The sequence below is a fragment of the Calypte anna genome, chromosome 2, assembly GCF_003957555.1.
Source record: "Calypte anna isolate BGI_N300 chromosome 2, bCalAnn1_v1.p, whole genome shotgun sequence".
NCBI classification, from domain to species: domain Eukaryota; kingdom Metazoa; phylum Chordata; class Aves; order Apodiformes; family Trochilidae; genus Calypte; species Calypte anna.
The window spans coordinates 3036298-3062276 of record NC_044245.1 but is presented as its reverse complement, the minus strand read 5'-3'; the positions used below and the strand labels follow the sequence as shown (position 1 = coordinate 3062276).

Below are 25979 nucleotides of genomic sequence, written 5' to 3'. Positions count from 1 at the left end.
GCCACAGCTTGAGTCCTGTGTCCAGTTCTGGGCCCCTCAGCCCCTCAGGAAGGAGATTGAGGTGCTGGAGCAGGTCCAGAGAAGAGCAAGGAGGCTGTGAAGGGATCCAGCACAAGTCCTGTGAGGAAGGGCTGAGGGAGCTGTGGGTGTTGAGGCTGGAGAAGAGGAGGCTCAGGGGAGACCTCATCACTCTCTCCAACTCCCTGAAAGGAGGTTGGAGCCAGGGGGGGGTTGGGCTCTTTTCCCAGGCAACTCTCAGCAAGACAAGAGGGCAGGGTCTCAAGTTGTGCCAGGGGAGGTTTAGGTTGGAGATTCGAAAGAATTTCTTTCTGGAGAGGGTGATCAGACATTGGAATGGGCTGCCCAGGGAAGTAGTGGATTCTCCGTGTCTGGAGATATTTCCAAAGAGCCTGGATGTGGCACTCAGTGCCATGGGCTGGGAACTGCAGCAGTAGTGGATCAAGGGTTGGACTTGATGATCTCTGAGGTCCCTTCCAACCCAGCCAATTCTATGATTCCTATGTTCATCCTCCAGGACAAAATGCTCTGGGATCAGCAACCCTGTGCCTCATGGCTGTTTGCTGCAATTTTTTCTTCCCTGGAGCCCAGAACCAGGTGAACCACCTGGAGGTACCAGATGCAAGTTGCTGGTCTCTCTCCTGTACTTCCTTCTGGTGAAGTTTGGGGTGCTCTGAGAAACAAACCCCTCCCTGAGGAGGCTGAGAATACAACTTGCTGGAGGGAGCAAAAGGCTCAGAAATCAGCTGAAAGCATCAAGATTAAGGGTAAAGGAGCAAAATGCAAAGCACCTTCCCAGCAAAGCTCTCCATGCCTAAAGAAAGAGACTGGGACGTGGGAGAGTGGCTGGATGGAATGGATCCTTCTGAGGAAAAGGGATTTATTGCTGCCCTCAAGCACATTATCCAGAAAGACTGCATGGATTGGGAGGGAAATGATTTCTCCCTCAATTTGTAGATATAAGAGCATCAAAACAGAAAAAAATAAATCTACCTGCACCTAAATTCAAGTGGAACAACGTGAGTTACAAGATGGCTGCAAGGGTGTCAGAGAGAAGGAAAAGCTCACAGCACTTTTCCTCCCCCAGAAAAAAAAGGCAGTGGATTGATCACGTTTTTCCAACCTCATTTTTTGGCTCCCATCCTCCAGCCATTCCATTCTCTTGGCTGATGAACCAAACCCATCTGCTGACAAGGACTGAGGTCCCCTCAGGGACACACAAGATGCCACGAGAGCAGGCACAGAGGGTGGGACAACCTGGAGCTGTTGCCAGATCTGCCAAAAGGAAGTAGGAATCAAGGTGAAGCCAACACTCAGGTGGGAACCCCCTGGAGGTGGTGGGGGTCACACCAAGTGAAGTGACACCCTCTTGTGAGTGGAGTTACTCCAGAAATACTCCAGTGGGATCCCAACTCCCATCCTTGGGGCTGTTCCTCTGCAGCCTCACAAACCCACAGGAGCTCTTCCATGGCTTCTGAAGCAGCCACCTGAGGTACAAAGCCCATGGAGAACAGAAACACGAGTGTGACCAGGTTTCATTTTCTTTCCTTTTAATAGAAACATCCTAGAGCAAAGTGGGGAAGAGGAGCAGCCTAAAGGGAATGTCTCTTGGAATAAACCGGTGCGACGTGCTTCGGGAATGATGTGCAAAGTTAAAAGGGCCTGGGAGGTTCAGCTCAGGACTTCTTGGCTTCTTGGGTCTTCTTGATTTCCTGCAAGGAGACCAAGGAAGTCACAGAATCATGGAATTATAGACTGGTTTGGGTTGGAAGGGACCTTAAAGCTCACCTGGTTCTAACCCCACTCCCACAGGCAGAGACATTTCCCACCAGACCAAGCTGGAGAAGTCACAGAATCATAAAATGGTTGGAATTTGAAGGGACCTCAAAGATCATCTTGTTCCAACCTCTCTGCCATGGGCAGGGACACCTCCCACCAGCCCAGGCTGCTCCAAGCCCCATCCAACCTGGCCTGGAACACTTCCAGGGATGGGGCAGCCACAGCTCCTCTGGACAACCTAGGTCAGTGTCTCACCACCCTCACAGGGAAAAATTTCTTCCTGATACTCATCTCAATTTCCCCTCTTACAGTTTGAAACCTCTCCCCTCCTGTCATCTCATTCCCTTCTCCAAAATCCCTCCCCAGCTTTCCTGGAGCCCTTCCAGGCACTGGAAGGTGCTCTGAGGTCTCCCTGGAGCCTCCTCTTCTCCAGGCTGAACACTCCCAACTTTCCCATCCTGGCTCCAAGAGAACAACTCAAGAGTTTCACAGCTCTGGAGACCACAGCTGTCTCCCTCTGAACAGCTCCACACCCTTCCACAGACCCAAACACCACAAGGATTGGCTTTGAGGCTCTTCAAAATTCAGCTCTCCCACACTATCCAAGGCTGTTTTTTTTATTTTGTCCTTAATCCAGGACAGTGCTGGCTCCATTTCCCACTCTGAGGCCACTGATCCATCTGAGGCCATTCCCACTGTACAGGCTCTGTTCTCAACTATGTCACTCAGCAGCTCAAAACACATCAAATGTGGCCAGGAGGTCACACACTTTGGCTGCCTGTAGACAGACCCTCATCTGCTCAGGCTGAAGGTCACCCCCTGCCTGAGGAGAACCCCCAAAATACTCACCTCCAGCAGCACCTCCTTCAGTTCAGAATATGCTTTTTCTAAATCATCATTAATAATGACCAAGTCAAAGAGGCCAGGCTCTTTACCTAGGAAAGGAGAAGAGGACAAGAGGAGTTAAGAGGAGGGCATGTTCCTTCCCTGTGTCATCTCTCACATCAATGACCCAAGTTCCTGTGGTATTTTAAGGTTATTTCAGACACACTGATAAGGTGGCTTCTCTGCAGGTGCCCATGTCCAGGCCATGACAACATTTCTTGGTGAACCACAGAACCAGAGAATGTGAGGGGTTAGAAGGGACCTCTGGAGACCACCTTGTCCAGAGCAGGCTGACCCAGAGCAGGTTGCACAGGATGGTGTCCAGGTGGGGTTTGAATATCCCCAGAGATTGAGACCCCACCACCTCTCTGGGCAGTTCCAGTGTTCTGCCACCCTCAAAGTAACCAAGTTCCTCCTCATGTTGAGATGGAACTTCCTATGGATCAAGTTTGTCCCCATCTCCTGTCCCTGGGCACCACTGAAAAAAGACCAGACCTCCTCCACCCCCCTCTAAGTATTTATGGGGGGTGATAAGACCCTCCCTCAGTCTTCTCTTCTCCAGAGTAAGAAGACCCAAGTCCCTCAGCCTTCTCTCATAAGATGAAGTCCCCCAAACACCTCACAGCCCTTTGCTGCACCTTCTCCAGCAGTTCCCTGCCCCTCCTGAGCCAAGAAGCCCAGAGCTGGACACAGCACTGCAGATGGGGCCTCACCAGGGCAGTGTAGAGAGAAAGGAGAACTTCCCACGCGCAGAAACCATCTCCTCAATCCCCAAAGCACCCCCAGCCCCCCTTGGCACAGCACTTGAAGGCCCCTGGTACTCACTAAGTTCCAAATCTACCCGGGCTGCATTCAAACGCTTCGTTAAACTTTCTTCTGTCTCAGTCTTCCTGTCACGGAGTCGTTTTTCCTAAACCCAACAAAAAAGAAAACAAACAAAACACATTGAAGGAACATCTGTCCCAAACCCTACAGGCAGGAAACCACCCCAGAAGTCCCCTGGTTCACCATTTCCTACTGTTGGTGACCACGTGCACGTCAGAGAAGACTCTGCAAAGGGTCAGGAGCTTCATCCACAGCCCAGAGCAAACCAGTGTCCCAGCAGGGCTTGGGTGAAGATCATCTGCTTAGGTTGGAAGGGACCTTCCAGGAGAGATCATCTGCTCCAACCCCCCTGCCATTGGCAGGGATGCCTCTCATCTAGAAAAGGTTACTCAAGGCCTCATCCAACCTGGCCTTGAAGATCTTCCACCCAAGGCTCAGCTTCCCAGTTTCTTTTGCACTCCCTGTTTGTTTTTTTTTTAATTTGTAGGTTTTTTGCAGGTAATGCTGGGAGATGAAATTTCTCTGCTGGGTTCTGGTGCTGTTGGCTTCCTCCTCTAATGAGAACCAGGCTGCCTGATCTACTGAGAGCATGAGGGGAGAGAGCCAGGATTTCTTGCATGGCTTTTGGAAGTCCCATACCCACCAATTAATCCACATCCCTTCTCTGAATCCTGGCAGGGATTTCACTTCTCCCAGAGGCACATGGAGATCATTAATTATACAGGGCTCCATAAGAGGGGTATAGGATCTGGGGTGCTGCAGAGAACTTGAGTTTAACTTTTAAGATATGGAGGCAAGTCTTAACACAAAAAAACCTCCTTCTCTCCCCAGTGTTAAGCATAAAATAAGCATTTAAAGGCTGAGCAGGCAGCAAGGGGGCTGGGAGCCCAGTGTGGAAACTGGACAGGAAGGAATCTGAAAAACAGGGCAGACTGATCCCTGGGAACAAGAGGATGGGGAGTTAAGACTGGGCAGAGGGGGTGCTCAGAAACATCCTCCCCACCCTTAGAAACCTGGAGGTGATGAAGGGGAGGAGAACCCCCAGCAAGGTGCTGATTACCTCTAAGTGCCTAACGGCAAAGGAAGGCGGTCGCTCACCAGGATGTCCAAAGATGGGGGCTGCACAGAGATGTAGATGGGGTTCAGGTCTGTCTTCTTGATGTTCTTCACACCCTGGATGTCAATGTCAAGGACACAGATCTGGTTCTGGGCCTGGACAGCCTGCACTGCACCTTTACTGAGGACAAAGCAAAGAGGGAAGGGGTCAGGGCATCCAGGCACTGCAGTGTGTTCCCCCTCCAAGCAGGGTCTGCACCCCACAGGGGTCCCCCCTGTGCCCAAAATGTGGCAGGAGAGAAGGGAGATCCTGCTCTGCTTTTGCTGAAGTTTCTCTTTCCCCAAGTGTCCTCTGGGGCAGAGCAGGGACTTGCTGTCTCCTAAAAGAGGTCAGCAAAACCATGATGGAAGGTGTGGAAATGTGCAGCGTGGCTCAAGTCCAGCCTGGAAAGCACCAAACCCAGGAGCAACCTTGTCCTGGTTTGGGCCAGGATAAAGGTGATTCTCTGTCTTGTACTTTTGCTTTCAGCTGAGCCTCTTTAAGTAGTTGCTGAAATTAACAGCAAGTCCCTCAGACAGTGTCTGCTTTTAGAACTGATAACACTTGATGTTTATAGTTAATGCCAGGGACTGGTGTGCAGAGCCAAGGACACTGCTCAGCTCTGAGGAAAACATTTTACCACCCAGGAGCCCTCCTTTGGGGAGGAACAGACAAGATAGATGCTAGAATTGACCAAACAGAGTATTCCATCCCATATACGTCACACTCAGTATAAATTTGAGGGATTTTCCAGATTTCCCTCTCTTCCTGCTTCTCTTCCTGCCTCTCTAGCTGCCTGCCCTTCCCACTTCTCTTCCTTCACCCAGCATCCTGGAAGGCTTCCATCCCTTCCTCTGCCTGTGCTCCTGATCCATCCCAGCCTGAATCTGTGTGTTCCTGCCTCCAGCTCCCAACTGCTCCTGACCCCAGGATTCCAGCCTGGACTTTCCCAGGGCTGCCCTGCAGCCTCGGGGGTGACGTGAGAGTTATTGGGGTGAAAAGGGGGGAGGAATGTGGTTCTCATTTTCCTGTATATCTGTATATATTTAGTAATTTGTCCTATCATTACTGTTTCATTAAAGTTCTGTAGTTTAGTCTCCAACCTATAAGTCTCTCTCCCTTATTCTCTCTCCTTTCTTTATCAAGGAGAGAGAGATTAATAGAGAGAGTCTGTTTCGGTTTAATTGTCTGGCCAGTGTTAAACCCTGACAAACCTTCACCAAAACCACTGAGAAATTTCCCTTCTCCAGAGATCCACCAATTCCTGCATCCACACACTCTCCTGAAGGCTGCCTGATGGAGAGGCTCCTGCCTAGGTCAGAAGATGCACAATTAAAAAGGCATTTTTAGTGTGGTTGTTCTTTTATGGTGTTGAAGACTCTTCCCCAGCACAGGGGAATTGCCTGGAGGTTGCTCCTGAACACAATTATCCCGGAGGAGCAGCAGTTCCAACTCTCTCCTGGTGTACTGGAGGTACCTGGAGTGGTTACTGGGCAGCAATCCTCTCAGGGAATTTTTTTGTTGGCACCTGCAAAGTGCTGAGCACAGGTTCTCCTTCAAACCAGGGCTCCATGGCACAAGAGAGCAGAGGGAAGCTCTGCCAGGAGCTCAGAGGTGGCACTGCAGTTTTTGAGGGGGTGAAATCAGGAGGCTCACAGAACCAGGTCATGATTTTAGTTGGAAAAGACCAAAATTACCAAGTCCAAGCATTACCCCAGCACTGCTAAGGCCACCATGTCCCTCAGCACCACATCTCCAGGGCTTTGAAATCCCTTCAGCAATGGTGACTCCACCACCACCACCCCCAGACAGCCTTTTCCCAGGCTTCACAACCCTTTCCATCAATACATTTTTGCTGTTATCAAACCTAAACCTCCCCTGGCACACCCTGAGGCTGTTTCCTCCTGTTAGACAGTGGCAGAGGAGATTTAGAGGAGATCTTGAGGTGGTTGGTGACCTTCTTCCTGACCTGGGAGTCTCAAAACACAGATTACAAACCCCAAAAGGAATCAGCAAGCTCCAAGACCAGCACTGTGCCCTGTACATATACAGATCTGAGCCTCATCCATCAGAAATACCCAAAAACTCCTCAGAGTGCTTTGGTTTGCCATGTGAAAGCTGCAGGTTTCATCAGGTACCACCAGGCATCAGCCAACTCCAGCTACAACTCACCTCTAACAAGCCAGCAGCTTTCACAACCCTTGGAAAAAGACTCCATGGCTGCACTCTGATTTCAGTCTCCAATTTTAGGTGGCTTCAAAGAAATTCTGGTTTCTCTGGGCAGGACACAGACAGTGCCCTGAAAGGGCTCTTACATTAAGCAATTAATTTATAGTTCCTCATTCTTATTAGCTGGTGAGAATTAGGGGACAAAAAGGATTGGAGAAAACTTCACTTATTCTGAGAGGCATTTTGTCAGACATTTGGATTAGAAACATCCTTAGTAGAGGAAACCTGAGCTTGGAGTTTCTGTATTTCTTTTCCTTGCAAAGAGATATTTATTGTTCAGAGGGTCTGGGTTAGTTTCAGCCTCTCACCACCACAGGCAGGGTGAAGATGCAGAGGGGAATCCAGGTGAAAGTGAGGGCCAGGGAGAAAAAGCACCTCAGAAGCAAACTCAAGTATATAATTTGGTTAAAGTACTGAATTCCTGCAGATTTTTCAAGAAAATTGGCTGAGCTGGAATGTCTTCTCAGCCCCCACCCTGAGGAAAAGGCACTAAACTCAACTCCACCTATGGATCAGGCCTCAGAAGGCAGACACCTCCACCCTGTGGCTGCCTGGATTAAGGAGGACACGTGGAGGATGAAGCCAGGGATTAAGGAGCTTGAACTCAGCTTCTCCTTGGTGCTGGGGATTTGGAAGATGAGCCATCAGGTTTCTCTTCTTGACACTGGAAGTATCAAGGCCAGGGCAGAGGATTGTCCTGCCAGCAAAACCAGATCCCTGAGAGGCTGCCCTGAGCTGTGGTGACAGCAGTGACACCTCTGCATGTCACACTGGAACAGCCACTGTACTGAAGTGCAAAAATCACCAACTGGTCCTTCAGAGCTGTACAGCATGTTCAGTTTAGGGACTTTATGTTGGCACCTCCCAGAAGGAAACCCTCCTCACCAGGAAACCCTCCTCAAAAGGAAAAGGAAAACCTCCTCAGAAGGAAAAGCAAAAACTCCTCAGAAGGAAAAGGAAAAACTCCTCAGAAGGAAAAGGAAAAACTCCTCAGAAGGAAAAGGAAAAACTCCGCAGAAGGAAAAGGAAAACCTCCTCAAAAGGAAAAGGAAAACCTCTCCAAAAGGAAACCCTCCCCAAAAGGAAACCCTCCCCAAAAGGAAACCCTCCCCAAAAGGAAACCCTCCCCAAAAGGAAACCCTCCCCAAAAGGAAACCCTCCCCAAAAGGAAACCCCTTTCCAAAAAGAAACCCTCCCCAAAAGGAAAACCTCCCCAAAAGGAAGCCCTCCTCACAGGGAAACCCTCCTCACAAGAAAACTTGGCCACCTCCAAAACGCCTTCAGAAAGGCACACTCAGCTCTTCTCAACAACCTAAATCTTCCTGAAAGGCATTCCAGGCAAATTTCTAACTAATTCCAACTAATACCTCAAGGAACATTTACTTTTCCTGCTTAGCAGATCCTTTACTACAGTGCCATCATTTCCTCACAATAATTGTGTAAGATAACAGCCTTTTAATTAACACTGCAGCTTGTTCTATTGATTATCAGCCCCAGAGCTGAGGGCAATGCTATTTTAAAATCCACCTCACTCTTTAACCCCAGCCAGGGGTGCTGTGCAATTGATCTGCTCATAAGCAGCCACTTTACCAGAGCAGCAGAACCCTTGTTTCATAACAGCCACTACAGACACCACAGGATCATGGAATGGTTTGAGTTGGAAGGGACCTTAAAGATCATCTCATTCCAAACCCCCTGGAATAGTCAGGGACACCTCCCACCAGCCCAGGTTGCTCCAAGCCCCATCCAACCTGGATTTAAACACTTCCAGGGATGGGGCAGCCACAGCTCCTCTGGGAAACCTGGGCCAGGGGCTCAGCACCCTCACAGGAAAGAATTTCTTCCTAATGTCCAACCTAAATCTCCCCTCTTCAAGTTTTAACCTATTTCCCTTCATCCTGTCCCTCCATCCCTTGTAAAAACTCCATCCCCAGCTTTCCTGGAGCCCCTGGAAGATGCTCTAAGGTCTCCCTGGAGATTTCTCTTCTCCAGGCTGAACAACCCCAACCCTCTCAGCCTATTCTCATAGCTCCAGCCCTCTGATCACCACTTCTGCTCCTAAATCCATTGTATCCAGACCATTGGGTGACAAAGGGATAATGAGCAGAAGTCTCCATACTGCTCCCTGCAAGCACTTGCCCCTGTACTCAGCTCTGGTGAGGCCACAGCTTGAGTCCTGTGTCCAGTTCTGGGCCCCTCAGCTCAGGAAGGAGATTGAGGTGCTGGAGCAGGTCCAAAGGAGGGCAACCAGGCTGGTGAAGGGATCCAGCAGAATTCCTGTGAGGAAGGGCTGAGGGAGCTGGGGGTGTTGAGGCTGGAGAAGAGGAGGCTCAGGGGAGACCTCATCACTCTCTCCAACTCCCTGAAAGGAGGTTGGAGCCAGGGGGGGGTTGGGCTCTTTTCCCAGGCAACTCTCAGCAAGACAAGAGGGCAGGGTCTCAAGTTGTGCCAGGGGAGGTTTAGGTTGGAGATGAGAAAGAATTTCTTTCTGGAGAGGGTGATCAGGCATTGGAATGGGCTGCCCAGGGAAGTAGTGGATTCTCCGTGTCTGGAGATATTTCAGAAGAGACTGGATGTGGCACTGAGTGCCATGGGCTGGGAACTGCAGCAGTAATGGATCAAGGGTTGGACTTGATGATCTCTGAGGTCCCTTCCAACCCAGCCAATTCTGTGATTCTATGATTCTAAGATATTAAGGAGCACAAATCACCCCTGTGCAAGAACAGCTGAGAGGATTTGAACACCTTCAGCAGCCCTCAAACACTGGAGGCTACAGAGATCCTCAGAACTCAGTGATGACTCAATTACAATGAGCTGACTCTCTGCAGGAGTTAATTTTTTCATCTCAATAAAGCTGACATTGACCCTGCTATCAATGAAAAGTTCTGCTTGGGGCAAGAATCTGTGTGTCTGGGGGGGAAAAAATGTTGTTAAGCTCAAGTATTTTTTGCCTTTGCCACCTTGCCAGCTCCCAGCACCACCTGGGCTGAGCAGTGAGGGTGCCTGAGCTGCCCATACCTTGTCCCATACATATTTCCAGAGAATTCTGCATGCTCAATGAATTCACCAGCATCAATTTCTTTCTTCATTTCCTCTCTGGTCACAAAGTGGTAATCTGGAGAGGGAAAAACAAAAAGAAAGAAAGAAACAAACCAAACCAAACCAAAAAAACCCAACAAACCAACCAACCAAAAGAAAAAAAAAAAGGAAAATAAAAATTAAAAAAATAAAGAGCCAGAAATTAATAGCTTTGAAGGGAAAGTTCATGGTCAAAATAACCATAATTAAATAATAAATAATAAAATAATCATCCCAGAGTAATTTCAGAATGCAGGTAACTGCTCCCTAATTACAGCATCCCCAATGCCAATTGCCCAGGCACCTGCTTAAAGTGTTTTGAAGCTTTCTATATGGCCAAAAATGCTCCTGCATCCCCCTTTTCTATCCCTTTTCCTCTTCCTGGTGCAGGGAGAAACTTCCTCCCCATTACAGCAGGACCAAAGAGGCCCTTAATTTGAAAGCATTTATGATTAAAGCCTAGAATGGAGTGGGAGAGATAAAAGGGAACATCAAAACAAAAAGGAACTAAAAAGGAATGTTTCTCTTCTGTTAAAATTCCTCCCTTTCACTTCAGGGGGAAAACTGCCATTGGAAATGAAGCAGAAAGCTCATTTGATTTTTTCTGAAGTATGCAAACAAAGCAGAGAAGAGAAAAGCAGCTGAACACAAGCTCTGCATCCAGAGACACCTCATAAGGCTGCAATTCCCAGAGCAGGGTGTGTTTAAGGGCTCTCTATCTGTCCCTTTGGAAAACCAGTCAATCCACTCACTATGGAGCAGGGTGCATAAACCTTGACCAGTGAGTCACAGAGAGTCCAGAAAAGAGAACTGGCAGCACGTGCTTCCATTTCATGATTTAATTTCATCATTTAATTACATTTTGGGTTTGTTCTGCCAAGTCCATCCCCCCTCTGATATCTTCTCTCCAGCTCATGGAGCAGGAGTAAATGGTTATGGTCTCATTGCCATGGAGATAAAGAACTCAAGTGGGTGTCTGTGTGCATATTTACAACATTATGGAATGTCTGCTCCTCTAAACATCACTCAGTTATCTGCCAGGGAGGTTTTGTGCATGCACTTCACCTAAAAACTTGATTTTTTTTCAGAGGAATTGTTTGCTGAGTCCAAGAGAGGCCCAACTGCAACACACTCACCTTTGCCATTTACTTCTCCAGGCCTTGGCTGCCTCGTGGTATCTGTAAGCAAAAAAACCAACAACAATAAAACCCCCCAAAACAGCCTTGTAAATATTGTAGGAAGCAAGAGTATCAAAGAAATAAAACCAAACACAGATCCAACTAAGATGGATCCTCTCTTTAAAATGATCCAAGCTTCTGGAATCAGTGTGGCACCCAGCAGCATGCAGGATTGGCCTTTAATCCAGGAATTCCAGATAATCTACAAACAACTGATTCAGAGTGCTGGTGGCTGAGGAGTCAGAGTGGGACTTTGTGTTCAGCTCTGTGATGTGTAACCCCAGGCACATTACTCAGCCCTCTGCCTCCCTTCAGGGGAATTAGCACTGCCCTGAGTTATCTTCATTTAAAAAGCTCAAGCAGCACCTACATGGGTGCTAAAACCAGCCAGGATTAGATGAATGCAGGGAGGTGAATAAATCAGCCTTTGAAACTGGCTGGAAGTTGTTCAAACTGATTTTACTTCAAGCCAAAGCTCTACAAACCAGTGTCATGGTTTGGGCCAGGATAAAGGTGATTTTCTGTCTTGTACTTTTGCTTTTAGCTCAGTCTCTTGTAAGTAGTTGCACTTGCTGAAATTAACAGCAAGTTTCTCAGTCAGTGTGTGCTTCTAGGACTGACAACACTCGATGTTTATGGTTACTGCTAGAGACTGGTGTGCAGAGCCAAGGACACTGCTCAGCTCTGAGGAAAACTTTTACCCTCCAGAAGGAATAAAGAGGTCCCACCTGCAGCCTCCTTTGGGGAGGAACGGACAAGAGAGATGCCAGAATTGACCAAACAGAGTATTCCATCCCATACACCTCATACTCAGGATAAATCTGAGGCATCACGAGGGCCAAGCCATGATTTCCTGATTTCCTGCTTCCAGCTGCCTGCCCTTCCTGCTTCCCTTCCTTCAACTGGCATCCTGGGAGGATTCCATCCCTTCCTCTGCCTGTGCTCCTGATCCATCCCAGCCTGAATCTGTGTGTTCCTGCCTCCAGCTCCCAACTGCTGCTGACCCCAGGATTCCAGCCTGGACTTTCCCAGGGCTGCCCTGCAGCCTCGGGGGTGACGTGAGAGTTATTGGGGGAAAGGGGGGAGGAACCTGGGATCAATTTTCCTGTATATTTGTATAGATTTAGTCATTTTTCCTATTTCTCATTCCTGTTTCATTCAAGCTGTGTAGTTTAGTTTCCAACCCATCATTCTCTCTCCCTTATTCTCTCTCCTTTCTTTATTAAGGAGGAGAGAGAGATTAATAGAGAGCAGCTGTTACTTGGGTTAATTGCCAGGGCAGTGTTAAACCCTGACAACCAGAAAGAAGCTGCTGCTCAGCACAGCAAGCAACACTGATTGTTATTTCATTTAGGACTGGTGGGAGTTATTTTAAGGCAAGAAGGTTCTGATCACCTCCAAGTTTTCATAAAGCTGCACCTGCCAAAGTCTAAGAGGACACTGGAGAATTAGGAAGAAAAATATCTACCAAGAGGCAACTTTGGGGAAAAGGGACAGATTTAATTTGATGTGAGGAGCATGGGTTCACAGACACAAAAGGAAAGATAATTTATTTTCCTCTCCAGTAATATTCAATTTTTAAACAGGCAGTATTTGCCCTTTCCTAGCAGAACAGATCTGGATCTCACAGATCTCAAAGGATTTCACTTGCAGGATCCAAAGTGTTAGGACAGCAAAATAAAAAAAAAACAAACCCCAAATATTTTTGGTAATGTACTTAAAACACCTTGCAGAACTCCAGGGAAAAGACCAGGCAAATGAGCCATGGGCACTGCCCACACTCTGAGAGAAACCTTTAGGGTGTCACTCAAGAAAAAAGCAACAAAATAAACATTCCAGCAGGCAAGCTGCCAAAAAATTCCTTGCCCTGATGCTGCTGTGGATGCTGGAGGATTCCAGCATTGCCAGGGTTATTTTCACCTCAGAGGGAACCATCCCAGGGAACTCCTCCTCCTCTTACCTTGTCCTCACCCCAGAGACACTCAAGATACTCACGGGAGACACTGAAGCCAAAGACATTCTCATAATCTTTAAGTAATTTCTTTAACAAAGTGCTCTTCCCTGCACCCGAGGGGCCGCTCAGAACCACGGGTCTTGGTCCCTGCATGGCTGGAAAAAAAGAGAAAAAAACCCCATATGTAGGTGTGCCTGAACCTACAAGAGCTCCTAAGCTTTGCCCTTGGATTGCAGTTTCTGCAGGGAAGTCTGAAATGATGAGAAAAGGCAAACCTGGAGCTGATAGGAAGGAACAGAGGGTGGGAAATTCCAGGGAAATTCAAAGAACTCTTAAATTAGGGAGCATGGGTTCATTAATTCCCTAAATTAGGGAATTAGGTTCTGTGAAAGAACTAGGTTGGGAGCCCTAAAGGACATGGGTAACATTTTGGAGAGCAGACAACAGCAGTGCAGCAGGAAAGCTTCCCCTTGCTCTGCCCAGTTCCTAGCAGGGAACAAATCTCTCAGGCTTTGAAGCACCTGTGTCACTGCAGGGTGGTTCTGAAGGACTGAGGTTAAACTCAAAAAAGGAGGACACTGGGTTCCAGGTGCCACTAAAGGAGCTCTGCCACCAGGGTTGGGTCCCTCTGAGACCCAAATCCCAGGGAAGTTTTTCTCCAGGAGGAGATAATTGCCTGGAAACACCACAGGATCTGCAGGGAAATCCCAGGTTAACACTTTTGGGGTCACAGCCACCTCCCTCAGATGGGCAGAGGCCTCCAGGAGAAGCTGGTAAGAAAAAAAATAAAAATAAAAGGGCAGAAATCAGCTACACAGCTTCAAGTGAAGGGTTGGGATGTCTGTGAGACCATCACACCTCTTCTGCTGCTTGCTCACATCCTAACAAGTACAAACCACCAGCCTGTGAGGGACACCTGAATGTTTCCTGGCATTCCCAGGATAAATATTCCCAGGCAAAGCCTTTTCCATAAGCTGCCTGAAGCTCAGACCCACTGCACCCCATCACTAAACCCCAAAACTGCAACAATGTCCCCAACACGGGTGGGATCTGGGATGCAAAGGGGTTTATTTGGGGTTTATTTCCACCTTTCCTGGAGCACCAACTCCAGCTCTCCTGGCCAGGGAGAAGTGTTTGGTTCCTGGTACAGGAAAAAAAGAAAAAAATGAAGGCAGCTTGGGGCCACACAGAGTTTTCCTGCAGTTGCTACTTCAGCCAGAAAGCAAGCAACTGGGTGGTTTTGCACTCCTGCCTCTCTAGGGTGGAAGAAAAATTAATTATTAACCTGTGAATAAAGAAGCAAATTCTGTAGGACAGCTCAGGGGGTTCCACTGGGGACCCTCATCCATCAACAGCAACTCAGCAGCTTCTAAAGCAGAGGTGGTGAGAAGAGCAGGACAAAGCAAACAAGCTGCTCCTTTGCTCTTTAAAACCCATCACACTCTGGAAGCAGAAAATCCCTTGGAAATTCATTTCTTGAACCACAGGGCCTTGGGTGTGGCCTCAGCAGACCTTTCCATTTTAAATGAGCTCATCAGCAATGTCACCCTGAGCTTACCAATCACTTTCTTTAAACAGCCTTAAGCCAAATGCCACGTCTTACAAACTGGGTTGGGGATCCTCCAGCAGCCTAATCCAACCCAGCTGCCTCCCTGAACCCCAGCTTTCAAGGAGCTGGATACCTCCTTATCCCTAAATCCCTCCTTCCTGCACAGCTCTGCCATCACGCAGCCCTGGGTCAGGCAGCACAGCTGCAAAACAGACAAATTCAGCTGCAAATTATATAAATTCTCTGAGTTTTCCCTTCTTTCCTGTCCCCCAGGGTGCTTTGTCTGACCAGAGTTTAAAGTCTGCAAAAAAGGAGAGGGTATTAACACAAAAAGTCTAAGGAGGTGCCAGCAGCAGAGTAAAAACCCCACATTTCAATCACCTTCCAAAAGAAAAGTGTCTTCTTTTTGGGGTTTTTTGCTGTTAATGTCCCCTGGGTGCTGCAGCTCCAGAGACTGAACAGCTTCAGTCTGTTGGAACCAGTCCAGGGGAGGCCAAAAAGATGATCCAGAGGCTGGAGAACTTCTGCTCCCAGGAGAGGCTGAGGAGCTGGGATTGTTCAGCCTGGAGAAGACTCCAGGGGGACCTTAGAGCTGCCCCCCAATCCCTGAAGGGAACCTCCAGGAAGGCTGCAGAGGGACTTTTCCTCAGAGTGTCCAGCCCTAGGACCAGGGGAAATGGATTGAAAGTGCAGGAGAAGAGGTTCAGGCTGGAGCTGAGGAAGAAGTTCTTCAGCAGGAGGGTGCTGAGACTCTGGAACAGATTGCCCAGAGAAGCTATGGCTGCCCCCTCCCTGGAGGTGTTCAAGGCCAGGTTGGATGAGGCTTGGAGCAACCTGGGCTGGATGAGAGGTGTCCCTGCCCATGGCAGGAGCTTGGAGATGATCTCCAAGGTCCTTTCCAACCTAAACCATTCCATGATTCTCCAGGGTCCTGAGACAACTGATCCCATGGTCCATGCACAGCCACAATTGGGCTTCATCATCCAAAACCCCACAAGGCTGAAACCCTTTGAGGTAAGGACCTGTCCTACCTTTCCCTCAGCCTTTGAGAATTTCCAGGGAGCCCAAGTTTTTCCCTAAATGTTCCACACCTGGAGAGGAGAGCACAACCCTCCTGGACCTCCTCACCAGCAAATCTTCTCAGAACTTGCAGCCAGGAAGCAGAGAGGCTCCTGCTGAGCTCTCCAAACCATTTTCCTCTCTGCCAACTCCTCTCATTGATACAAATCAAGTGGCAGAACTCTGGTGAGCCCTGACCCTTCCTCCAGAAGAGCTGCAGAAAATTCTGTCACCCTGCAGCCACCCCAGCACCTGGCTCCTCCTCAACCAAGTCCCTCCATCCTGCTCCAGCTTCCTCAAACACCACTCAAACTCCCTGCAGGTGACATTTGGGTCCTGGCTGGGGGTTTGGCTTCTTTCCCTCCACCACCATCTGGTTCTGCCAACAAGAACAGCTCCAGATGCCCAAATCCCAGCCCCACTAAAGAGCTTTTCTCTCCCACCTTCCCCTCGACAACAAAAAAATTAAATGCTGCCCAAACCATTTACAACCATTTCACCCAAACAAACTGGGAAAGGGGCAAAACCCCTCACTGGGAGGAGAAGGTTCCATCCTCTCCTTACCTTTTGCTTTTCTTCCCTTAGAGGCAAGGAATGAAATGCAGCTCCTAGCAGCACCCCTGAGCCAGGCAGCAGGAAGCTGGGCTATTTGTGAGCTGCCTAAAGCTTTAATTACCCAGCTGCAGTTTGAAGATGGCCAATGGAAAAGTGCTCCCTGCCCTTTAATCTCCTCTTGGGGTTTTTTTTTCCTCCACTCCTCTGCTCTCCTGCCTGGGAAAGACAAGAGACAAAATGCAGCTAAGGGTGTACATGCAGGTCTGGTGTGTCCCCAACAGTCCTACAGGTTGCTAAGGTGCTCAGGGGGTGTCCAGAACACCCTCTCAAATGTACCACCTCCTCTGGTGGTGGTCAGACCAGTGGTGCCCACAGCCCCCAAGGGTGGGTGGACTCTCAGATGGCAGAAAACTCAGGCTCTAAAGCTGCTACACCCCCATCAGACACCCAGCAGTTGGGTGCTGGACAAAAACTCTTCCAGAACACCCCTCAGTTTGGGTTTTACCCTGGATTTCACCTCCCACAGACAACACTCCTCTCCTTTCAGACTGTAACCTGTGTGGTTGTTGCCTCCAGCCACCACTTAACCTCATTTTTAGGTGATGCCACAAAAGCCACCAGGTGGGACCCTGCAGGGTCTGTGCTGCCAACATGGAAATCATCTCCTTTTCCTTCCTCCCCCCCCCCCCCCCCCTTTTTTTTCTTCTTTTTTTCCTAAAAATATTGAGAGCTCAAGTGAGAAAAGACACAGGAGTTGTGATCACAGGTCCCACTTCTTTGGAAAACAGGCTAAAAATGGGCCAGGAGACTCAAAGGTGTTTCCTCTTGCCTCCCTCCAGAAGTATCCCCCCTTCTCTTCTTCTGGAGATCTGCAGAGGAAAACCAGATGGAAGTTAGGAGGGAGGGAAAAAAAAAAGAAAAAAAAGGGAAAGAAAAAAAGGGGAGAAGAAAAAAGGGGAGAAGAAAAAAGGGGAGAAGAAAAAAGGGGAGAAGAAAAAAGGGGAGAAGAAAAAAGGGGAGAAGAAAAAAGGGGAGAAGAAAAAAGGGGAGAAGAAAAAGGGGAGAAGAAAAAAGGGGAGAAGAAAAAAAAATTCAGTTTCCAATGACTGATGAAAGGGATGGAAAACTGGGAATCTGTACCAGAGCAAAAACATCTCCCATGGAGCACCTGAACGTGCCCAGCAGACTGTGGGATTTTGGGAGCAGCTCTGCAGGAGAGGTGAAGGATAAAAATGTCCTGAGGGGGTGAAGAGCTGATGGGTGCTGGGAGTGGGTGAGATTTGGTTAACCTGACCTCAAGGAATGGCTCCAAATGATGGGCTGGGCTGCACCCCAATCACCACTGCCCTCCTCTGCCTCCTCATCCCTGTCAAATGCCCTCCAGCAACCCAAAAACCTCAAAGTAAAAACCTTTTTCCTCAAAAACCACAAGTACCAAAAAAAGCCCAAAGGAAGAGATCTGGTGGATACAGGGATACTGGTGGAAACTGTTAAATTCTCCTCTTTGGTTCCCGGCCCACAAGGCACCTGCACATCCCATTTCCAAGCTGTCTGCAGCAGTAGCCTTCCAATCACTTCTGTATGTTAAGCAGAAATTCCAATTTATTGCCTCATTTAGAATCATAGAATTGGCTGGGTTGGAAGGGACCTCAGAGATCATCAAGTCCAACCCTTGATCCACTACTGCTGCAGTTCCCAGCCCATGGCACTGAGTGCCACATCCAGTCTCTTGAAATATCTCCAGGGACAGAGAATCCACTACTTCCCTGGGCAGCCCATTCCAATGGCTGATCACCCTCTCCAGAAAGAAATTCTTTCTAATCTCCAACCTAAACCTCCCCTGGCACAACTTGAGACCCTGCCCTCTTGTCTTGCTGAGAGTTGCCTGGGAAAAGAGACCAACCCCCCCCTGGCTCCAACCTCCTTTCAGGGAGTTGGAGAGAGTGATGAGGTCTCCCGAGCCTCCTCTTCTCCAGCCTCAACACCCCCAGCTCCCTCAGCCCTTCCTCACAGGAATTCTGCTGGATCCCTTCACAGCCTCCTTGCTCTTCTCTGGACCTGCTCCAGCACCTCAATCTCCTTCCTGAGGGGCTGAGGGGCCCAGAACTGGACACAGGACTCAAGCTGTGGCCTCACCAGGGCTGAGCACAGGGGCAGAATCCCTTCCCTGGACCTGCTGGCCACGCTGTTCCTGATCCAGCCCAGGATGCCATTGGCCTTCTTGGCCACCTGGGCACACTGCTGGCTCCTCTTCAGCTTCCTGGCAATCCAGACTCCCAGGTCCCTTTCTTCCACTCTGTGCCCAGCCTGGAGCTCCCCATGGGGTTGTTGTGGCCAAAGTGCAGGACCCGGCACTTGGCTGTGTTGAACCTCATCCCATTGGGATCATCCCAACTCTCCAGTCTGTCCAGGTCCCTCTGCAGAGCCCTCCTGCCTTCCAGCTGATCCACACTCCCCCCAGCTTGGTGTCATCTGTGAATTTGCTGATGATGGACTCAATCCCCTCATCTAAATCATCAATAAAGATATTGAACAGCACTGGGCCCAACACTGATCCCTGGGGGACACCACTGCTGACTGGCCCCCAACTGGATCAGCCCCATTCAGTAATTTTAAAAAACATGGAACTCTTCAGGATTTTGGTGTCATTTGCTCAGATTTTGGCATTTCCAGAGCAGGCACTCTGGACAGAGAGGGTCTCCTGGGTTACACCTAAAATGGTTTTGGCTCCATGAGCACCAAAATCCCAGGGGGCTGGAGTCACCCGGCACAGTTATATCATAAAGACCCCTGTGTCTGGGGAGGTGCCACACCTGAGGCTGGGGACAAACCAGGCAGGGCTGTGGAAAGAGGAGGTGGTCACCAAAAAAAGGTTTGGTCACCAAGGGTGAGGAACATTTTTGGGTCTGCTCTGCCCTGCTCAACTCACCTGGGGGTTTAACTGGGAGGAACCAACTCAAAGGAGAGACATGGAAAGGGTTAAAACATAATTAATGCTGATTAGCAGAGAGGCTTTAGAGAGGAGGCCTCAGCAAAGCAGAAAAGCAGCTTAAAGGACAGTTTCCCTGGAACCCCAAGACTCCTGAATTAGGATGATTAATCCCATTCCCTATTTTTAGGAGGTTTGTTACAGAGTTTCAGGTCACTTCCTGAAATCCCCAGGCAGCTCCAGCAACACATTTTAATCAGGAAAAACCCCCAGGATCTCAAAGCCCCAGGTCTTGCACCAGCAGAGATTCTGCCCCAAGAGCCAGAAGGTTGCTTAAATTAAAAAAAAAAAAAATTAATTATTATTTGTAATACCAAAAACAGGAGCAGAGCACCCCCAGCACAGTACCCAGAGCTGTCGGGACCACTCAGCCACTTTTCTCCTGGAAACAAATTAGCTACACAGCACTAATTAGCTGCTTGCACTGATTGGTGTTGCTCTCCTTGCAGGGCAGAACCACTTGCTCAAGGTCACTGCAGAAAACCGAGGTCCAGGAGGTCAGGAGTCACTCCAAGAGTTGTGTCCCACTGCAAAACTGGACCAGTTTAACCAGTTAGGCAATTGGTCTGAGCCCCCTTTTACCCACCTGGGGGGAATTTCTCCAGAACTGAAGCTCAGGCAGGTGTGGTTTTGCCTCCCCCCCCCCCACGTGCTTTGCATTTCACCACACAAGAGCTTTATTTATTTATGGATACCTGAAGGGTGGTTACCCCAAACCTCTGCTTTTACCCTCATCATCTCACAGGGTACCCAAAAAAACCCAATAAATTCAACCAGAACACCCCCCCCCAAACCCCCCCTTAAAATGCTGATATAACCAGGGAGGGGGGGACACCTCAGAGCCCCCTCCCCAAGCAGTGATGGGGATATGGAGGGGCTGGGAGGGGTGATGGGGAACTCAGCATCCTTAGGCTGGTTGTGGGGGGCAGGAAACCCAGTGGTGGGACCAGGACCCCCCACCCACCAGCTCAGCACCCCTCAAGAGGGGTCCCTATGAGGGGCTGCACACCCTGGGGCTGGCAGAGACCCCCCCTCCCAACTAAAATCCCTGTGAGGGGCTCAGCACCCCAAGCTGGATGCCTCCCACCCTAACTGGGGGTCGGTGTGAGGGGCTCAGGCTCCTGGGGTCACCTGGGTCCCCCTTCTTCTTCCATCCCCCCCTGGCCGAAAATCCCTGTGAGGGGCTCAGACCCCTGGGGTCACCTCGGACCCCCAGCTGAAGGTCTTTGTGAGGGGTTCAGACCCACCCCCCCCAACAGCCAAAAATCCCTGTGAGGGGTTCAGACCCCTGGGGTCACCTGGGTCCCCCCTTCTTCCTCCCATCCCCCCCCCCAGCCAAAAATCCCTGTGAGGGGCTCAGCACCCAGAGCTGGCTGCCCCCTGCCCACCTCCCACCCTTCACTGAGGGTCCTTGTGAGGGACTCAGACACCTGAAGCCAGCTGGGCCCCCCAGCCAAAATCCCTCTGAGGGGCTCAGGCCCCTGGGGTCACCTGGGACCCCCACCGAAGGTCCTTGTGAGGGGTTCAGACCCCTGGGACCACCTGCCCCCCCCCAGCCAAAAACCCCTGTGAGGGGCTCAGACCCCTGAGGTCACCTGGGACCCCCAGCTGAAGGTCTTTGTGAGGGGTTCAGACCCACCAGCCAAAAATCCCTGTGAGGGGCCCAGCCCCCAGACCCCCCCCTTCTTAGGGTCCTTGTAAGGGGTTCAGACCCCTGAGGCCACCTGGGCCTCCACCCCCAGCCAAAAATCCCTGTGAGAGGCTTAAACCCCTGGGGCCACCTGCCTCTCCCCCCATCCAAGGATCCCTGTGAGGGGCTCAGCACCACAGCCCCCCCCCCAGCCAAAAATCCCAATGAGGGGCTTAAACCCCTGGGGTCACCTGCCCCAGCCCCAGCCAAGAACCTCTGTGAAGTGCTCAGACCCTTAAAGCCACCTGGGCCCCCCCAGCCAAGGATCCTTGTGAGGGGCTCAGACCCCAGGGGTCAGCTGAGCCCCCCCAGCCAAAAACCCCTGTGAGGCGCTCAGCACCCCAGCCCTCCCCCAGCCAAAAATCCCTGAGGAGCTCAGGACCCCTGAGGCCACCTGGGCCCCCCCAGCCAAAAATCCCTCTGAGGGGCTCAGGGTCCTGGGGTCACCTGGACCCCCCCACCAGCCAAAAACCCCTGTGAGGGGTTCAGACCCCTGGGGTCACCTGGGACCCCCGGCTGAAGGTCTTTGTGAGGGTTCAGACCCACCACCCCCCCCCCAGCCAAAAATCCCTGTGAGGGGTTCAGACCCCTGAGGCCACCTGGGCCCCCCCAGCCAAGGATCCCTGTGAGGGGCTTCAGCACCCAAGTCCCCCTCTGCTGAGGGTCCCTGTGAGGGGTTCAGACCCCTGAGGCCACTTGGGCCTCCCACCCCCAGCCAAAAATCCCTGTGAGGGGCTCAAGCTCCTGGGGTCACCTGGGCCCCCCTTACCCTCCCCTCCCCAGCCAAACATCCCTGTGAGAGGCTCAGACCCCTGAGGCCACCTGGGCCCCCCCAGCCAAGGATCCCTGTGAGGGGCTCAGCACCCCCGGGGTCATCTGGGCCTCCCCCTCCCATCCGAGGATTCCTGTGAGGGACTCAGCCCCTTGAGGCCACCTGGTGCCCGTCAGCCGAGGGTCCCTGTGAGGGTCTCGCCCCCCCCATTCCGTACCTGCCCCCTCAGTGAGGAGGGACCCCATCCCCCCCCGCTCACCCGCCGCCCAAGCGATGGCTCCGCGCAGCCGCCGCCCGCTCATGGGGAGGGGGGATAGGGGCGGGGGTTTTGGGGGGGGATTTGGGGTTATTTTGGGGGATTTGGGGGTTGTTTGGGACAGGGGGGGGTCTGAGGGGATGAGGGGAGGGGAGGTGGGGAAGGGGGGATCGTTCCCAGCAGCCCCGCGCTCCCGCCGCCGCCGCGCGCCGTGACGTCACGGGGAGGGGCGGAGCGAAGAGGGCGTGGTCACGTGAGCGGAGGGCGGCGGACTCAACCACAAGCAGAAGGGAGGAGGGGGGGGAGCGGTCAGTGAGGGGGGCGGTAGCGCTGAGCAGTGAGGGGGATGGGAGGGATATGGGGGTGCTGAGGGATATTGGGGTGCTGGGGGATATGGGGGTGCTGAGGGGGAAGGGATATGGGGGTGCTGAGGGTCGTGGTGGAGGTTGAGGGGGGGGGCGGACTCAGCGCCATGATGGAGGAGGGAGCAAAACCCCCGTGAAGGGAGGGGGTGAACCATTGCGGGGCTGGGGGGGGATGTGGTGGGTCAGACCATGATGGAGGGGAGGGGGAGAGGCATGGAGTGAGGAGGGGGCTGAACCATGGTGGGGAGAGGGGGGAGACAGCAAGGGGATGAACCATGGCACGGGGGGGGGGGGGGGATACAACATGGTAGGACTGTACCATGGTTGGGGGGGGGGGGACACCATGGTAGGGCTGAACTATGGCATGGGCAAGGGGGGGAGCCACCTTAGGGTTGAACCATGGGATTGTGGGGGGGTGGACATGATGGGATGAACCATGTCATGGAGGGGGAGGAACCACATGGTGGGACTGTACCATGTCATGGGTGGGGGGAGCCAGTGTAGGGATGAACCATGGCACGGGGGGGGGAACAACATGGTAGGACTGTACCATGGCTGGGTGGGGGGGGGACACCATGGTAGGGCTGCACCATGTCACGAGTGGGGGGTACCCCACACCCATGGTAGGGCTGAACCATGGCATGAGCAAGGGGGGGAGCCCACCTTAGGGTTGAACCATGGGATTGTGGGGCGGGGTGGACATGATGGGGATGAACCATGTCATGGGAGGGGGAGGACACACCATGGTGGGACTGTACCATGTCATGGGTGGGGGGAGCCAATGTAGGGCTGTACCATGTCATGGGTGGGGGGGTGGACATGATGGGCCTGAACCATGTCATGGGTGGGGGGGACCACACCATGGTAGGGCTGAACCATGTCATGAGTGGGGGGGGACACACCCACACCATGGTGGGGCTGAACCATGTCATGAGTGGGGGGGACCCACACCATGGTAGGGCTGAACCATGGCATGGGCAAGGGGGCAAGGGGGGAGCCACCTTAGGGTTGAACCATAGCACTGCGGGGGGAGGGAAATGGACGTGATGGGGCTGAACCTGTCATAGGTGGGGGGACACCAGGGGCAGGGCGGTACCCATGTCATGGGTGGGGGGAGTGGACATGATGGGGCGAACCATGTCATGGGTGGGGGGAGCCATAGGTTGGGGGGGGGGACATTATGGGGCTGAACCATGTCATGGGTGGGGGGATACATAGGTGGGGGGGGGGACATTATCGGGCTGAACCATGTCATGAGTGGGGGGAAGGGGTTGTGTGTGTGGGCTGTATGTGTGTGGGGGATGCCATGGTGGGGCTGAACCATTAGAGGGTGGGGGGAGGCATCATGGTACTGAAGGATGCCTCATGGAGCTGATCCATGCTGGGGAGGTGCCCTGCAAAGCCATGCTGTGGTGGGGGCTGGCACCCCCTTCTCCATCCATCCATCCATCCATCCATCCATCTCAGAAGAAGCCCTTCTCCCTCGGGCTGTCCCCAGGAATTTACCTCTTGAGGAGGATCCATCCTTTACCTGCCCTAAGATGGCGGCCGCAAGGCGGGCGCTGAGGTGAGCGTGTGGGGGGGAGGCTGTGTTCACCCCCTGAAAGAATGGTTGAGGGTTTATTTTACCCACCATGAGGTTCTTTGCATGGCAGATCCCTTCCCTTTCCCTCTTCCCTCATGCCCAGGCTGCTGCCGCCTTTCACCACCTCCTCCGCCACAACTCAACCGCGCCGCCATCTCCACCTCCACCGGCAGCTCTACGGCCGCCTCTACCCCGTCCTCCTGGTGAAAACCGACGGCTCCACCGTCCACCTGCGCTACAAAGAGCCCAAGAGGATCCTGATGGTGAGGAGGAGCAGCTTCGGGAGGGTTTCCTCGAGGATTGGGGGGCTTCCTCGAGGATTTTCCTCACCCTGAGTCCCTTCAGGGCTCCTCAGTTCTGTGAAGGATCTTGAGGTGCTGGAGCAGACCCAGAGAAGGGCAGTGAAGTGGTGATGGGATTCTGGTGCTGGAGAGCATCCAGGCAGGAATGGAGCTGGGAATTTGGGTGGAGAGGAAGGTGAACAGGAGCCAGCAGTGTGCCCAGGTGGCCCAAAAGGGCATCCTGGGCTGGCTCAGGAACAGCGTGGCCAGCAGGTCCAGGAAGGGATTCTGCCCCTGTGCTCAGCCTGGTGAGGCCACAGCTTGAGTCCTGTGTCCAGTTCTGGCCCCTCAGCTCAGGAAGGAGATTGAGGTGCTGGAGCAGGTCCAGAGAAGAGCAAGGAGGCTGTGAAGGGATCCAGCAGAATTCTGTGAGGAAGGCTGAGAGGAGCTGGTGGTGTTGAGGCTGGAGAAGAGGAGGCTCAGGGGAGACCTCATCACTCTCTACAACTCCCTGAAAGGAGGTTGGAGCCAGGGGGGGTTGGGCTCTATCAGCAAACAAAGAGGCCATGGGCTTCAGCTCTGCCAGGGGAGGTTAGGTTGGAGATGAGGAAGAAATTCTTTGCAGAGAGGGTGCTCAGGCATTGGAATGGGCTGCCCAGGGAGGGGTGGATTCTCCATCCCTAAGACATTTAAAAAGAGACTGGATGTGGCACTGAGTGCCGTGGGTTGGGAACCACGGGGGGAGTGGATCAGGGGTGGACTTGGTGATCCCAGACTCCTTTCCAATCCGGATGCTCCTGTGTTCCAGCTGCCCCTGGACAGCAGCACTCTGCCTGAGGAGGAGCGCAAAGCACGGCTGAGGAGGCACTTCCCCAGCAAGATAAAGGCTGAGGAGGAGGAGACCTTCGACAGCATCGACATGGGCACCTACAAGAAGTTCTGGAAGAAGTGAAGGCCTGAAATAAAAAAATTACCGAGTTTGTCCACCCGCTGTGCTGGGTCTTTTGTGATTTGGGGTTTTTTTTGGTGGCAATGCTGGGAGCTCTGCACTTGGGTCACACCAACCCCAGGCAATGCTCCAGGACTGGGACAGAGCAGCTGCGAAGTGTCCCATGGGAAAGGACCCTTGGGGGTGTTGGCCAAGAGCAGCTGAACATCAGCCAGGGTGTGCCCAGGTGGCCAAGAAGGCCACCAGCATCCTGGCTTGTGTCAGCACTGCTGTGGCCAGCAGGAGCAGGCAGTGACTGTCCCTTTGTGCTGCACCTCAAATCCTGGGTCAGTTCTGGGTCCCTGAGGAGCAGAAGGACATTGAGGGGCTGGAGAGTGTCCAGAGAGGGGAATGGGAGCTGGGGAAGGGTCTGGAGCAGAAATCAGGAGCAGCTGAGGGAGCTGGGGTGTTGATCCTGGAGCAGAGGAGGCTGAGGGGAGACCTTCTGGCTCTCTGCAACCCCCTGAGAGGAGGTTGGAGCCAGGGGGGTTGGGCTCTGCTCCCAAGGAAGAGTGATGGGACAAGAGGAAACTTTTGGCCTCAAGTTGTGCCAGGGGAGGTTTAGGTTGGAGCTGGCGGGAACAATTTCTCCCAGAAAAGGGTTCTCAGGGCCTGAGATGGACTCATCCCTGGAGGGGTTTCCAAGCCCTGGAGATGTGATGCTGAGGGACACGGGGCAGCGGTGTCCTTGGCTGTGCGCACCAGCCGGACTCCATCATCTTCAACCTTTTTCCCAACTATCCCAAATTTTACATTCCCTTTCTTTCCTCTCCCCTTTTCCTCACTTCGCGGTGGTACCGCCCGCCTCAGCCACCCCCCCATTCCTCCGCAGTGGTAGCGCCCGGGAG

At 52.0% G+C, this 25979-nt stretch overlaps 2 protein-coding genes and 1 long non-coding RNA gene across 7 annotated transcripts; 2 read left to right on the top strand and 1 right to left on the bottom strand.

Annotated features, from left to right (window-relative positions):
- Positions 1-1556: 1556 nt before the first annotated feature.
- On the bottom strand, positions 1557-22100 carry LOC103529040 (guanylate kinase). Of its 5 annotated transcripts, XM_030445546.1 has the most exons (10): positions 21916-21985; positions 19543-19729; positions 16215-16421; positions 13084-13197; positions 11047-11088; positions 9851-9947; positions 4606-4744; positions 3508-3592; positions 2647-2732; positions 1557-1730 (listed from the first exon to the last, which is right to left on the bottom strand). In XM_030445546.1, exons 4-10 carry the CDS (start codon positions 13193-13195, stop codon positions 1695-1697), a joined length of 597 nt encoding a protein of 198 aa, XP_030301406.1. In that variant the 5' UTR covers positions 13196-13197; positions 16215-16421; positions 19543-19729; positions 21916-21985; the 3' UTR covers positions 1557-1694. The 5 variants fall into 5 exon arrangements, with proteins under 5 accessions (XP_030301406.1, XP_030301408.1, XP_030301407.1 ...); XM_030445548.1 differs by lacking the exon at positions 16215-16421 and having other exon boundaries at positions 19509-19729; XM_030445547.1 differs by lacking the exon at positions 16215-16421.
- A 49-nt stretch (positions 22101-22149) lies between these two features.
- LOC115597882 lies at positions 22150-24000 on the top strand. The gene is made up of 3 exons (XR_003987228.1): positions 22150-22220; positions 23745-23844; positions 23966-24000. It is a non-coding gene; the product is annotated as an uncharacterized LOC115597882 (long non-coding RNA).
- On the top strand, positions 23819-25132 carry LOC115597962 (39S ribosomal protein L55, mitochondrial-like). The gene is made up of 3 exons (XM_030446496.1): positions 23819-23844; positions 23966-24125; positions 24952-25132. The coding sequence occupies exons 1-3, from the start codon at positions 23819-23821 to the stop codon at positions 25093-25095; spliced, it is 330 nt and encodes a 109-aa protein (XP_030302356.1). The 3' UTR covers positions 25096-25132.
- Positions 25133-25979: the final 847 nt, after the last annotated feature.

What these genes read in the sequence shown, in the direction of transcription:
- LOC103529040 (XM_030445545.1), bottom strand. Translation starts at nt 21,958, where the DNA reads ATGAGCGGGCGGCGGCTGCGCGGAGCCATCGCTTGGGCGGCGG. An exon ending in CTTTGGCTTCAGTGTCTCCC is followed by an intron (nt 11,089 to 13,083) that starts GTGAGTATCTTG and finishes TTTTGCTTACAG; the next exon opens with ATACCACGAGGCAGCCAAGG. An exon ending in TGGAGAAGTAAATGGCAAAG is followed by an intron (nt 9,948 to 11,046) that starts GTGAGTGTGTTG and finishes TTCCCTCTCCAG; the next exon opens with ATTACCACTTTGTGACCAGA.
- LOC115597962 (XM_030446496.1), top strand. Translation starts at nt 23,819, where the DNA reads ATGGCGGCCGCAAGGCGGGCGCTGAG. An exon ending in GCCGCAAGGCGGGCGCTGAG is followed by an intron (nt 23,845 to 23,965) that starts GTGAGCGTGTGG and finishes CCTCATGCCCAG; the next exon opens with GCTGCTGCCGCCTTTCACCA. An exon ending in AGCCCAAGAGGATCCTGATG is followed by an intron (nt 24,126 to 24,951) that starts GTGAGGAGGAGC and finishes CCTGTGTTCCAG; the next exon opens with CTGCCCCTGGACAGCAGCAC.